The sequence below is a fragment of the Xiphophorus maculatus genome, chromosome 8 (genome assembly GCF_002775205.1).
Source record: "Xiphophorus maculatus strain JP 163 A chromosome 8, X_maculatus-5.0-male, whole genome shotgun sequence".
NCBI lineage: Eukaryota > Metazoa > Chordata > Actinopteri > Cyprinodontiformes > Poeciliidae > Xiphophorus > Xiphophorus maculatus.
This window is the reverse complement of record NC_036450.1, coordinates 25,902,129-25,916,699: the sequence shown is the minus strand read 5'-3', so window position 1 is coordinate 25,916,699 and position 14,571 is coordinate 25,902,129. Positions and strand designations below refer to the sequence as shown.

The following is a 14,571-nucleotide window of genomic DNA, read 5'->3' as shown; positions in this document are numbered from 1 at the left end:
TTACCTTCACCAGAGCTCTGCTGGCAGCGCCATCTTTCGTTTGCTACTTGAAAATAGTTGCCTAGATGTAAATATTAGGTAGGTTATTACATTTTAGATGATTTGCGATAAGCACAATTAGGTGTATCTTTGCTTCCCTTGATAGAAAATAAAAGGAAATGTGAGAAAGGTTTGTGTTTATCACAACCGACACATGATAACTAACAGTATTCTGGTTATTTCTCTCATGTCATGCAGCTCTGCCTGGGGAGGTGATGCATTCAGGGCAATCCGGAACAAAAACCTGTCACAGCTGGAAACTGTTTAAGATTGGGGCTGAGCTTCATCTTTCAGCTGAATTGTTGGATTTTCCTCAAATTTTTATTTTGAAAAAAAAAAAAAAAACTCTTAAAACAATATATTGTAATATATTGTTTCCTGTCTCTTCACAAGTACTTCATGCTGGATTGTCTAATTAAAACCCCAATGTAGGTTCAGGTTGTGGAAAAAACGTGGCAAAGCCCTATATCCTGTTGCCATAGCAACAAACGATTGAGTCATTGAATTATTTTAGAAAATAAACCTTTTATTTGATCCAAAGTTGATCGTGAAAGCAACGAGGTCATGACAATAATATATAATGCACAGAAATGGAATAAACAGCAACAGAGTACATGAAACGCTAGTGCAAAAAACCCTCAAATATAAAAAAATATATTGCACTTGGTAATCTGAACTTTTAGGTGGAAGAAAGTGTGTTTGAACATTCTTAATCTGATATAATTCTCTGTAAACATTGATCTGGTTTTTTTCTTTCTTTCTTTTTTTTTTTTTGCGTTCTAACATCCGTCCAGGTGGTGGAAGAATCTGCAGCTACACAGGCTTCATCTCAGAGCAGAAACCAACAGGCAACTTGTGGTTCACTGTCTGGGTTGGTCCGAGTTGTGCTTTGTCCTAACATTTAAGTCGACACACACCCTGTAGCCTTTACACACACACACACACACACGCACACACACATTCACACTCGACTTGAGCTCGAAGCCCTTGAGTTGGTCGCTCAAATATGTGACACGTTTCTGTCGTCATCGTCTTGTATCTGGTTTGAGTTGGAGAATCTCAGGGAAATTCACCGGACTTCCGCTGGAGACAGCTCTCGTCGCTATGTGCCAGTCAGAGCGCTGCGGACGTTCCGTCTACTGAGGCATGTCGGCCCGCGGCGTTCTGAGAGGGAACCGGTTGGAACGGCATGTGCAAACCTCTCTGTGAGGCGGGAGGAGACGTCTTCTGAGCGGTGGGGGGGAGGGGGGACAGGTATTCACGCCGCTCTCAGAGGACATTGGATTTGTCCTTGTCTTGAGGACAGCAAATGGTTTGTCCAGCGTAACCCTGGTCCGTCTCGTCCATGAGTCGCCGTGGACTCCGTCGGTCGGCTGTCCTCAGGTCAGCAGGGGTCCGGCCACATCTACAGTGACATCCCGGTGAGAAGTCATGTGGGACTTCTGGCTGAGCATGGGTAGACTGGGTAGGACCCCTCAGCGGGACGGACACATATCGGGTCTCCGGACGTCTGCAGTGCCGCAGACCTCCACGGTGTCGGGGTAGGGGTCCACCTGAGGAAAGGAGGGGGGAAGAATGACACTGAATTCTCTGACTCCCCTGTAAGAGCCTGTTGCTACTCAGCAGGTAAGGGTTCAGCTACTTTTCTTTTCATTTCGCTCAGTGTGAATAACATAAAGTACTAATAACTTCACATCTAGCTTTCATAGATAATACGACACAAAGTGAAGTAATGTCAACCAGCTCTGTGTGGCCCCTGCCTATTTTTGCAGCCACTTGGCGCTGACTGGCTGTACAGTAGAGAGGAAGACTGTAGATGTTAGCTTCTGCTGTGCATAATAATGAATATTAGGATGTATTTCATTTCAGAGGGGATTTCAAGAAGTCACAGATTTAGTTTCGGAGAGGACGACTGCAGCTACACAAAGCTATAAATGTAAAAACGGCTGTTTTTGTGATGCTAGCTGCTCCAACTCAGCTAATCTTTAACATGATGCTACGGACAGTTTAAAAATGATGTGCTCATTTTGTCTTGGTGTTAAAACTGTAAAACAATGTTTCACAGATATATTGTGACGTCACCTCTGCTCCTAATATAAAAAATGAATGAGCGCTCACAGCAGGAAGGCTTGAAACAAATATTCTGAATGCTCATCTGCAATCGATGCAAACTGGAGAAAGTTTTAGAAACAGCAGAGATGAGAAAACGTCCACAAAACTCTGGCTTGGTGCTTCCCTGATTTTAATGAGTTTTAATTAATCACATTTTTTGCTGAATTTATTTAATATTTTGGACACATTTTATTTACACTGAATTTTTCAGTGATTTGCATTCATCAGTTTTGGTTAAGCTACTTTAGTTTTTTATTGGATTTTATAAACTTGTATTCAAAGGCCTTATAGCATTTTTACCTTCTTAATAATATTTGGCACAATGTTGCAGGAAAAGTGTTTGCTGCACTTGATCAACACAAACTCTTACAATAATTGTGCACCAAAGTTTGTGCATGCCACATGTTTTTTATTGAAGTGTTTTTTGAATCTTTCCGATTTGTCTGGTTTATCTTGTGACATTGTAAAGGTTCCTGTTCTTAGCTCCAGTTCTGTGAAAAATTGTAGACATGTTTGCGTCAGTGTGGACATTTATTGCAACAGTTTCTAACTTACTTTTTATTTTATTGTTTTGCATCTTTCTGAATAGCAATATTAAACCTGTTTTGTGTGTTTTAAATAAGTTTTCTGCATTTCTTACATTTACTACCTTGTTAACACTAAACCACTGACATGCTCTGTGTTGTGTGTGTGTGTGTGTTTACCTCAGAGTAGAGTGGCGGGGGGAGATATCTGAACTCTGTGATGTATGTCAGCACAGATCCTTGGTCCTCTCCCTCCCCATCAGACCTATCACAGCCCTGCAGACAGTTCCGCCTGTGCGCCTCTGATATTGCCAGATCGCTGTAGCTTGGTGGAGCTGCAGAAAACAAGCAGGTGTAAGATATCGTTCTGTCCCCAAAGGAGCTGCAGGGCGGAAAACGTGGGTTTAACCCCGTGCGTACCCTCGGCTCTCTCCGGCAGGCCCATCCAGCTGACCGAGCTGCAGTTGCTGCTGATGCTGGAGGTGCGGGTGGCGCAGGCGTGGAGCGGTATGGTGCCGATGACCAGAGGCAACGAGAGCGACAGGTTCAACCCGCCGGGAATGTCCACGTACACCTGAAGGGAAGACATGCTTTTGAGTTAGCAGGAGCCGCTGGTATCTTTGTGTTGGTGAAATTCAGCTGCACACGCACACACACACACACACACACACACACACACACACACACACACACACACACACACACACACACACACACACACACATAATATAACAAGAGGCAACTTCACAATCAAAGCAATAGGAATGTGAGGAATATAAATACCCAGGGCTTCTAACCCCCTGCCGCCTCAAACATCTTAACCTTGTTATTCACCTTTTCTTCAGAAAAACATCAAACAATGGCGCTCTGAACAGTTCCCTTATATCACCTTACCCAAAATATTACAGCTGAGCCAAAGTTCAAGAAGCCAGAGAAGTAAAAACAAAGGAGCGGTCATGCTGGGGATTATCGCTTTACCAGCCCTCAACAATGTTTCATGAGTTTATGCTATCAGAGAGTCATCAGCTTGGAGATTAGTGAAGGTAATCAGGCTCCTACTGCTCTGTGCTTTTAATGTTTTACTAAGTTTGTCTAGTTTATGAGTTACTGACAATCACTGTTTGTTTTTATTCCTCATTCGGACAGGAGATGACAGACAAGCTAATAAAACACACAGCATGGATGCTCACTCGTTTGTCAGCTGTTGTTGTATTTTGTCTCCATTTCTTTTGTAGACAAATAAACTTTCTTATTGTTTCTTATTGTTTTTAACTATCATTACATTCTCAGCAATAATAAAGGCCTAGGCTACCATTACTTATCTATCTTTTGGGTACCACTGGGGGCAGGAGCTGAAAGATTTTAGTTTACTTTTAATCTACACTTCGAAGTTCCTGTGGCAGCTAGCTGTGCTGTAATGCTAACCTTACCTTTTGTGGTTAAATAACAGCAAACAATATATATATATATATATATATATATATTTTTTTTTTTTTACCCCTCCAGGGGTCTTTTTGTGGGCTCTAGTGTCCCTTATATGACAGCAGGCTGACAGGAAACGGGGAAGGAGAGGGGGGGAGACATGCGACAAATATCGTCGGGTCCGGGAGTTGAATCCGCGACGACCGCGTCAAGGACTCAAGGCCTCCAAATATGGGTCGCGCTAACCGCTACGCCACCACGGCACGCCCAGCAAACAATATTTTGATCAACATCACCACCGACTAGGACAGTTGATGTTTTTGCTGTTTGATATTTTTGAAGTTTCCTTAAAGTCGTTATCTCTCTAATTCACCACAAGGGGAGCTGCTGCTCCTAACTTCCTGCGCCAGTGACTTATAGAGCAAATGTGAAAAAACATACACATCTTACAATAACAGTATCTAGTCTTATGCTATTCAAAACTTTAAAACAAATTTAGAAGCATGGATAATTAATCTGTTCTTTTGATGTGTTTATGGAAAATGGTAGCAAATTTAGTTTTTAGTGTTTTTAATGAAAGTTTTGTTCACATGTAATTCTGTAGATTCATTTTAGAATTTGAATTGAAAACTTTATTGTGAGCATGTGATTTCATTTTATAAATATGCATGATTACCTAATGTGTCTGTAAAAGGAGCAGCATGAAGCATAAGCTTATTTAATCCCTCAGTTAATGAACGTTACCAGTTGACCTGAGTCCTTCACACACCTCATGTACGTCTCAAAATGCAACTTCATTCACATCTCCGTTTTCCTAATGCTACATGTTTGTCACCAGACACCGATGGACAGCGGGAGGGGAAGCACTTAGCTTGACTCTCCGACAGTCACCCTGTACTCACCATGAGGGCGTACTCCACTCTGATGATGGGACAGTCCAGTATGGAGGGCGACACTGGGGGGATCTTGAGCAGCTTGCCCTCCCAGCTTTGGCTCTTCCCTTGCTGCAGAGGTTCTCCCCGCAGGTTGGACACCAACTGCTGGATCTGCCTGCCCTTGCCCTTGGCGAAGAAGGTCTGTGTCTGGTACAGCGCCGCTTTGGGCACCACGACGCGGGACGAACAGTTTTCCACCTCGGCAAAGATCTGGATGGACTCGCCTGGGAGAGAGGGGAGAAGAGATCAGTCTGTCAGACTGAGAGAGGAAGGGACACAGGTGAAACTTTAGAGAGGAATACTGAGAGGAAGAGGAGGATGAACGTAAAGAAGAGGCGTGGCTCACCTGGTGTGTAGCCCTTCCGCTCTATTTTGGCACTGAGGGAGATTGGACCCGACGCGCAGAACCAGCAACACAGAGTCTTCTCCTTTGTCCCGGCCTGGGGGGCCTGTTCACACACACACATACACACACACCATTTAGCAGGCGATACTATTAAAGACGCCGATGAATAAAGCAGCAGCTCCTACCAGCAGGAGAGGCGTGTTGATGTCGATGTGTTCGAACACAATGAACTCCTTCTTGACTTTGACAGGCAGCAGCCAGGGCCGGTGCAGCTCGGCTTTCACCCAGTACCGCACGCTGCCGTGCTTCCCTTCAAACGAAGTGGCCAGAGCCCTGCAGGAGAGAGGCGGAGTGAGGCCCAGAAACGTGGGTGGTCCGGTCAAACCCAACTCAAGCCTTTCCTTCAGGCCTAGCTTTAATGACTTTCCTGACCCTGCATATTTTCTGAAGAGCTGAAGCTGCTTGAGACAGAGTTAGATTTAATTGCTTCATACACGGTTGGTTGGTTAGTTTAGTTCAGGGCTCCAGGCGGAGGTGTGGGGCCCCGTCAGAGGCTCCAAACAGGGCTTCAGATGATCAACATGAAAGGACAGCTTTCTCCTAACGGAACTTTGCGTCAGATTATCCAGGCTGAACTCTGAGGACACTCACATCTGAGGCAGGTTGAAGCTGAAGGCGAACTCATGCAGGCCGGCGTGCAGGACAGTCATGCCCTCCTCCAGAGAGTCTTCATCTGAAACACAGAGAACAAGACTTTGAATTCCGCTGTAATTCATGAACATCAGTTTCTGGCCTGGGACCCACAGACCATGGTGATATGTGACAATACATCAACTTTTAGACTGTTTTTCCTCACTTTTAGTCAATATTTAATAACTATTATGTTTAGCATAAATGCCTCACACCTTCTGACTTTAGGGGGTTTTTTGCAGTAGGATAGTTCCTTTGGTCTTTTTATTTTCAAGAAATCTTTCATTTTGTTCTTGGAAGCCAATCAGAAAAATGAGCATGGCGAATAACATTTCAATGGATAGTTTTGAATTATGTTTTATAATAATAATAATATAATAATTTATTATAATAAATTATAATTATAATAATGATTGTTAGTATTATATAATAATAGTTTATAATATATAATAATAATTTATTAAATCTGGAAAAGCAGATTTGGTTTTATGCAAAAAATTTATTAGATAAGATTTTATATATATATTATTATTATTATTATTTTATTTCTTCCACCCAGCTTTCTAAGGCCCCTCTAGCATTCCCGGACAGGCCCCCAACAGGGAATGCTATAGGCACTTTATGTTGTTCTTTTGTAATGTCTGTAAAATGTTGCAATAGTTGAGGCGATTAATTTGAATTTTTTGTTTTGATTTTGTTCGTGTCTTAAGATATATTGTTTTGTCCATGTTTAATCTTTTTTGCACTGGGAAATACGAAAGTCATGTTATGAAACAATCAAGCAGCCTTTTTCTTCCCCGTTTTGACTGGAATGTTTTATGTCTGTTGGCAATACAGAAAATACATCTTTCTGTTGGTTTCAATGTGAGATTATCTGATAAGTCATTGATTCCCACACTTTGGATTATGAAGCCATTCATAATGAGTTCAGAAATGTTTGTGTGGTTGTTATACCAACATTGTATGTAAACTCAGCTGGTAGTTGGAGTCGAGAGTCTTTTTCACTGCTGTTTTGTAGGCCAGAAAATTTGAGAACCAGTAATAAATACCAACTCTGTTGCGATATTTACACTGCGTTTATGAAAAATTTAACCTTTGATTTTGATAACAATATTCATTTTGACCATTTCAAAACCTGTGGAATGAGAAGCACTACTGTAATATTTTAAAACTTGTTACTTGTTAGACTTTTTCCCACCACTGTGTTTACGTCCGTGCTGGCACTATCATTTGCATTGTTTTGTTTGTTTGTGTTTTAATCATTTTTAATGACATTTCTGTTCTTGCCCACCTGAGATGCTGTACTGTACATCATCTGTTGTGTTTTTGAAAGTTCAGACACATGCACATTTGGACATTTAAAAAAATCATCTAACTCAGTTGCACAATAGTGAGCACAATATTTCTAATCTAATAACTGCCCAGTATATTTATATTATAATCCTGTATATCGTATAATTATTACTACTATTGTTGCTAATCTTGTTTTTTTGTATAATTTTTTTTTAACATCTTTGGAACTTTTTGTGTGTGTGTGTGACCTTATGTCTGATGCTGCTGTTACACCTGAATTCCCCCTCTGTGGGACAATAAAACCTATTTCTGTTTCTATTCTAAATATTTGTAAGAAACATATTTGGAAATATAGAGGTAAATGTGTTGCTACGGCAGCTTGTAAGGAAAGATATGAAATAAAGATGTCAATGGAAAATAAATACCCACAGGACTGCAAATAGGTGAAACAATGAATAAAAAAAATACTCACTACATTAAATAAAGATACAAATAAATAAATCAATCATATTTGTATTTATACATTACTATTTATTATACTTAGAAATGTATTTGAGGATTTTTTATACTATCTTTGTCCCTAGTTGAACAACCTATAGCTGTATTTCTGCTAAGCTATCAACACGTGTAGCGAAGCTAAACAGCAGTCAAAGGAAAAGCTTCAGAGGGAGAAACGTCATCGTGACCTTCCTCACTTCCTCATTCTGGTGTCATCTATCAGTTCAGTTTGTGTAAGAGTTCTCAGTCCACCCGCCGCGACTCGCTTCCTGCCACCTCATCCTGCATCTCTGCAATGTGAGCGCGACGCGAGACACTTCCTCTCTCTGTGTGTGTGTGTGTGTGTGTGTGTGTGTGTGTGTGTGTGTGTGTGTGTGTGTGTGCGTGTGTGTGTGTGTGTGTGTGTGTGTGTGTGTGTGTGTGTGTGTGAGCGAGAGAGAGAGTTTGCTGCGCGTGCGTGCGTGCGGGCGGGCGTGCGCGCGAACCCAGTCACTGGCAGCGCAGCTCAAGCAGGAGTAGACCGGTATGAACCAGACTGAGCAGCTTACTCTAGCTGGAAACTCCGACGAGCGCGTCGCAACTCGGCCTCCTATTGGCCAAGCACGTGAGACGAATTTAAAGGGACGAGCGCTGATTGGCTAGTTGGCCCGCGAGCTACCCGCCCACACGAGTGGAGCCCGTGGAGTGTGTGGCCTGAGAAGGTGGAAGAAGGGGCGAGGAAGGAGAGGAAGGGTGTTGTTACTCTAAAGATGAACTTCAGGTGGACCTGCTGTTCTCACGCGAACGCTGCGCTGACACAAACCGTTGTTAATGTCTGCTTCATTTCAGCCAATAAAGTTGTTTGTTTCCGGCCTGTTTTCCTGAGTTTGTCCTTTGTGTTCATCTGAACATCTTCTTCTAAAACAACAGCAGATACTGGAGAACATGATCTTATTTGGGTTTTTTTGGGGGGTTTTTTTAAATCTGATCATTTTTAAAATGTTTTAAAATGAGGAAAGGAGAGTTGTTTTAATTGTATAAAGTATGCTTATGTATTGCTATCAACTTGAATGAATAAATTACTTTAAATAAGCTTAAAGTGTCAAGACACAATAAAGAAAAAAAACTTTAAATACATCCTATTGTATTGCCATTGTGCATTCTAAAAAATATATATGGAACCGAGTGATTTTTTAGATACAGTTTGATCACCTTTTTATTCAAACTTGTTAAAAAGTAAAAACGCCTTGTTTCTGTTTGTGTTCGTTAACAAATGCCAGAATAGAAACTTTTTATGGGTTTTGGATCAAATATATTTGAAGTCTGAAGAACCTTTGGGGACAAAATGAGATATTCATATTATTTTTGTAATTTGCTAAGCAAGAAAGGACAAATTGCCAGATGTTGTAGGTAGAGTAATATTTCTTTAGATGCTGTATTGGGACTCATGCGGTGGAATAATTAGTTTCTTACAATCAGCTAAAACATGAGCCTCGGCTCTTGGATGCTCTGGGGTCATTCACATGCTCCACTGCCTGAGTCCAGCCAAGCTGCAGGGTCAGAGGTCAGCACATCTCTGAGTGCAGCTTGTATTTCCATAAAGGTTTAATCCAACGGTCTATTTTGCATCTTATTTTATTTATCACCAGGGCAACAGAACAACAAGACTGTGAAAAGTGGAGGCAGGCTTATAGGCAGCAGCTGAAGCATAATTCCCTACACACACACACACACACACACTCACACACACACTCAGACTGAGAGTCAGCCTGGTTCTCCCCTCCCCTCCCCCTGTCTCTGGCAGTTTCTGAACAGGTTTGAACCGCTTCTAACAAAGGGAGTAGCCAGATCTGTCCTTATCATTGATGTCAGCAGTGAAAATCGCCTTTCCGCATGTGTCGTTCAGGAAAAGTTGGTTTAAAACTCAAAACCTTGACGATCACTTTGTGTCTTTGATCGCGTTTATTGTACATTCGAAGCGTTCGCAACTTTTTAGTTTTCCGCAACTCTCCACAAGGAAGGAGAACAACAACAAGTCGCGATCAGAAGGTTTAGATTGGACAGAAATCAACCCCTAAAAGCCTCCATCCGTCCCGCTGCTGCCGGCGGTGAAACGGCTTGTGAACACACCGAGCAGAGGAGCTGCAGTTCGGGCATCAGCTGTTGCATCAGTACCACTGACTGATGGACTGCGCCCTCTGCATTCCTAAAGTTTTCTATGTCAGAAGTTTGTGGTGATCATCATCATCATCAACATCATCATCCTCGCTCTTACCTCTCTCCTCTCCGATCAGGGTGTCGCAGTGATGCAGGTAGTCCACCTCCTCCGTGTAGTTCTGGGTGTAAGCGGTGTTGGCCCCGGCGTTTCTCGACTCCGTCCACCGGACCTTGGCGAGCCCCCGCGCGGTGATGTCCAGCCTCTTCACCCGCACATCCCCGGTCACCTCCACCACCACCCGCCCGGAGACCAGGTCTCCCCCGGAGAACACGGGCAGGTTGTTCTCGTTCAGGCAGTCGAAGTAGACCGCCAGGGCCTTAACTTTGCCCAGCACCATGATGGAAATGCTTTTAGAAAGCCGAATAAAAAAAAAATAAAAATAAATGTAGGAAAATGTGTATTTAAAAAAAATAGGAGTCTATTGAGGAGAAGTTGGGAGCGGGAGCAGCCAGGGGCTGCGGGTGCCCAGCATAGAGCCGGGTCTGCAGCTGTCAGGGATGGCTCATCTGGCAGCTGATGGTTCGCTTCAGCTCTCCTCCTCCTGCAGCTCTCCTCCTCCGGGTGTGCGCTCTCTCTCTCTCTCTCTCTCTCTCTCTCAGCTCCGGCTCAGCCTCTCTGCTGCCGTCTGCATGCAGCGGCTGCGCTCTTAAAGCCTCCGCTCGGGAAAAAAAAACCAACCCAATAATAATCCCACTGAGCATGTGCGCTCCGACCGACCGGCCTGCGGCTGCTGCTGCTGCTGGGCTCAGCCTTTTCTAAACAGGCGAATCTGTCTCCGACGAATCTTATGAAACGGCAATTATATAAATATATAAAAACATGCTGGAAGGACTCTGTGCAAAATGGTGAAGTTGAGAAACTGCAACACCAGTGGAAGATGGTGGAGCATGTTGGCCCGCCTCTCAGCTGGCGGCGAATGGAGTTTGAAAAAAGTTTGTTGTTCTTTTTATTGATGATCAGCAAAAAGATCAGAATCCTGCATAAATATGAGCTTTTTCAGTTTGTTTGTTTTCTTATTTTAAATGATCTTATTGTATAACTTTGTAGCATGTCTGTAGGGCTACAAATTAAATGATCAATGTGCCAGTTTCATTTCCGGTTTTAATTATTGAATACGCTAATAAAAAATAAACGATTCAATTTAATAAATAAAATAATAAAACTTATTATATAAGAAAGTAGTGAAATAAAAACTAAGTTTTTATTAGATAAAAACTTAGTAAGTTTATGGTTTTATTTAGAAATAGAGAATTACTAACGGATCTCAGGTGAGGGAGGGCCGCAATGTTAATAAATAATTGTTTCAACTAAATGGTGTCACTGCTGTTAACCTCTCTTTCTTATAAAAGTTAATATCAGTTAATTAAAATATGATGCAAAAGTAAAAAAAAAAAAAAAAAAAAAAAAAACAATAGCTTAAAGTGAAACTGTGGCAAAAAAAGTATAGACTTCATTACAGATTTTTTCTGTTTTTGCTCTTTTTGACTTTTCAAAGTATCACACTTATACAATAAAGTAAATACAAACAAGTTGTATTATAAAACAATACATTCACCTACTAAGTTTTAAAAAGCTCATCCATATGTGAACATTTATAAGAGCTAATATTTTCTTGATCCAGTGTTGGCAACAATGTCTGGCAGGGAGTCGTTTACATCTGTGGAGTTTTGGACAATTCTGCTGTGGATTATTAAAATGTAATTCATAATTGGATTGTTAATGTATTTTAGTTCAAAACCTTTCAAATGGAATTAGAATCTCCAGAAAACTATAACTACGTCTATAACTTTGTTTCTCATCTGTTTTTAAATGACTTTAGTCCAGGGCATGATGTGTTACTTTCAGCTCTTCATGTCTACTTCGTGAAGATCTAGATCTAAGGTGAGATTTTTCATCTTATCTCATATTACAGTAGATTTTCCTGCGGTTCAGCAGCTGTTATGCTTTCTTATGGATTGGTGTTACATCAATTTAGAAGCTATCAGCAGGAAGGAAGAACTTCACATCGTTATGAGCTGCCTCACTCAATTCATCTCCTGACCGCTATGACTGAATCCCTGCACTGACCAATCCTTGTCTGGTTCATGTCCTCAGTCCAAGCACAGACTGCAAGAGTTACAAAATTATCAGACTCAGTACCGACTCAACTACTTATAAAATAAATATGAAATCTGGATAAAACCAAGTACACATTTACTGCTTCCATATGGTTGAAAGGTGTTCATAGTTGTAGAGTTCAACCATTTTTAAACAATTTGAGACCCTTCATATTGAGAGAAAGATTCTTTCCCACCATTAAGTCTGAGTCTTCAAAGGTTTCATCACTGGATGGGCCAGGAAACGGTCCATAAAGAGCTCAGTTGACTATAAAAGACTCAACAACTTTTGCTTGGCTTAAGTTTCACATGTTTGAATCCGACTAGCCTGCATAGGATTGTTGAACAAAGACCTTATGATGACTGAGACCAAGCAAAGCAACTTATTAGCACAAATATTTAGTGTTAAACTTATAATTTGTATGTTTTGCAGCCACAAGAACAGACCAGAATGCAGTCATTGAGTTGGCCACAAACTCAACCATTGTATAATTAATCAATCCACTCATTCATTCAATCGATCCACCCATCCACACATACACAGATAGTCTTCCGCTTTTCCGGAGACCCAGACTTCCTTCTCCCCAAGCACTTGTTCCAGCTCCTCTGGGGGAATACCAGGGAGTTCCCAGTCCAGCCAGGAAACTGTCCTTCCAGCGTGCCCTGGGTCTTCCTCTGGATCACCTCACCAGGGAGGCATCCAGGACGCATCCTGACCAGATGTCTGATCCACCTCAACTGGCTCCTCTTGACATCAAGGAGCAGCGGCTCTACTCTGAGTCCCTCCCGGATGACCGAGCTTCTCACCGTATCTCTAGGGCCCAGACACCCTACAGAGAAAAGTCATTTCGGCCGCTTGTGTCCGTGACCTTGTCCTTTTGGTCATGGCCCAAAGGTCATGACCAAAGATGAGGGTGGGAACGTAGATCAACTGGAAAATCAAGAGCTCAGCTTTTGACTCAGCTCTGTCTTTACCAGCACAACGTTCGCTTCACTGCAGACGCTGCACCAATCTGCCTGATTGTCTCTTTAGCTCCATTTTTTCTCTAATGTGTGAACAAGATCCTGGTATACTTAAACTCCTCCACTTGAGCCATGACATCCCCTTTGACTCAGATAAGGCACTCTACACTTTTCCGGCTCAAGAATGTGGTCCCCGGTATAGAGGCTCTGATCTTCATCCCGGCTGCTTCACGCTTTTCTGCTAACACCTCCAGTGAAAGCTGTAGAACATGACCTGATGAAGCCAGAAGGACCACATTATCTTCAAAAAGCAGAGATGTGATCCTACAGCCACCAAAACAGATCCCCTCAATTTATTCAAGCTGCAGTATATAACTTTAATAAAATGTTTTCTCTATATTAATTAAAGCTGTCACCATGTCATGACAGTTTGTTATGAGACAGATAAACTGTGAAAAGATCAATCTAATCCTCCTGAACTACTATTACTGGTTAAAGTAATGCAACGTTCTGACCAAAAACAACCAATCAGAACCAGGAGGAGGGGCTTAGTGCTGTCAATCAACTTCATTCTCTCACTACTAAATGTGCTAATGGTGGGGAAACAACATATCGTTACAATGAAAATGTTTATCTGCCGTCACTGGTAGCCATGCTAACTAGACTAAGCATTCAGAACAGGCTATGCTAGCTACAGCATAGCATAGAGGGGGAGAAAAGGGGAGCAGCCAAATGAGATAGTGATTGACAGCACTAAAACTCTCCTGTCTCTGATTGGTTGTTTCTAGCACTTTAAGAAAGCAGAGGACATAGATTTTTCACAGATTATCTCTCATACCATACTGTCACAACATAATGGCAATTTAACAAATATGTAAAAAAAATAATTTTTTTTATAAAAGTTACATACTGCAGCTTTAATTTGACTCAGGAGAGGACGGGTCAGGAGGGACTAGAGCTGCTGCTGACTGACTCATCTGTTGTTAAGTGGTAAAAGGTAAAAGTTAAATATATGAATATGTTGGTAATTTTTTTCTTCGTTCATAGAATGCTAGTTAAAAGGAGGCAAACAGTCTGTAGCTAAGCTAATTATGCTAAATGGTTGATAATCTCACACAGTCTACCCACCTCTCTTGGAGAAAAACTAGGTTATAAATTGACATTTGTTTTTTTCTCCCTCTCTCTATTTTTTTGTGAAAACCTAACTTTATTATTTTTCTTAGCAGCATAGTAACAGCCACAGTCGTTCTTGTCTTCCACTGACTTCTGCTGAACAGCGTCACCGTCAAGCTCCAAGCAGGAACGAACCGTTTCATGCAGATCCAGGGATTCAGGGCAAATATGGACGTGTGTTTTTTGGTCTGGGAACATTTGATTTTTACTGCTAAAAACTATTTTAGAAAACACAATATGATTCATTTTGTAATTGACAGGGCCCCAATTTTTTATTTTTATA

At 41.7% G+C, this 14,571-nt stretch overlaps 1 protein-coding gene across 1 annotated transcript; it reads right to left on the bottom strand.

Moving 5' to 3' along the window:
* Positions 1–544: 544 nt before the first annotated feature.
* Positions 545–10,854, bottom strand: LOC102233967 (arrestin domain-containing protein 3-like). The gene is made up of 8 exons (XM_005815053.2): positions 10,114–10,854; positions 6,030–6,111; positions 5,564–5,711; positions 5,379–5,481; positions 5,000–5,256; positions 3,096–3,249; positions 2,856–3,010; positions 545–1,592 (listed from the first exon to the last, which is right to left on the bottom strand). Exons 1-8 carry the CDS (start codon positions 10,391–10,393, stop codon positions 1,515–1,517), a joined length of 1,257 nt encoding a protein of 418 aa, XP_005815110.1. The 5' UTR covers positions 10,394–10,854; the 3' UTR covers positions 545–1,514.
* Between the last annotated feature and the right edge of the window lie 3,717 nt (positions 10,855–14,571).

Excerpts from the sequence above, each read along its gene's own strand:
- LOC102233967 (XM_005815053.2), bottom strand. The coding sequence starts at position 10,393 with ATGGTGCTGGGCAAAGTTAAGGCCCTGGCGGTCTACTTCGACTGCCTG. Across the intron at positions 6,112-10,113 it reads CCTGATCGGAGAGGAGAGAG|ATGAAGACTCTCTGGAGGAG; the intron begins GTAAGAGCGAGG and ends TCTGTGTTTCAG. Across the intron at positions 5,257-5,378 it reads GCGGAAGGGCTACACACCAG|GCGAGTCCATCCAGATCTTT; the intron begins GTGAGCCACGCC and ends CCTCTCTCCCAG.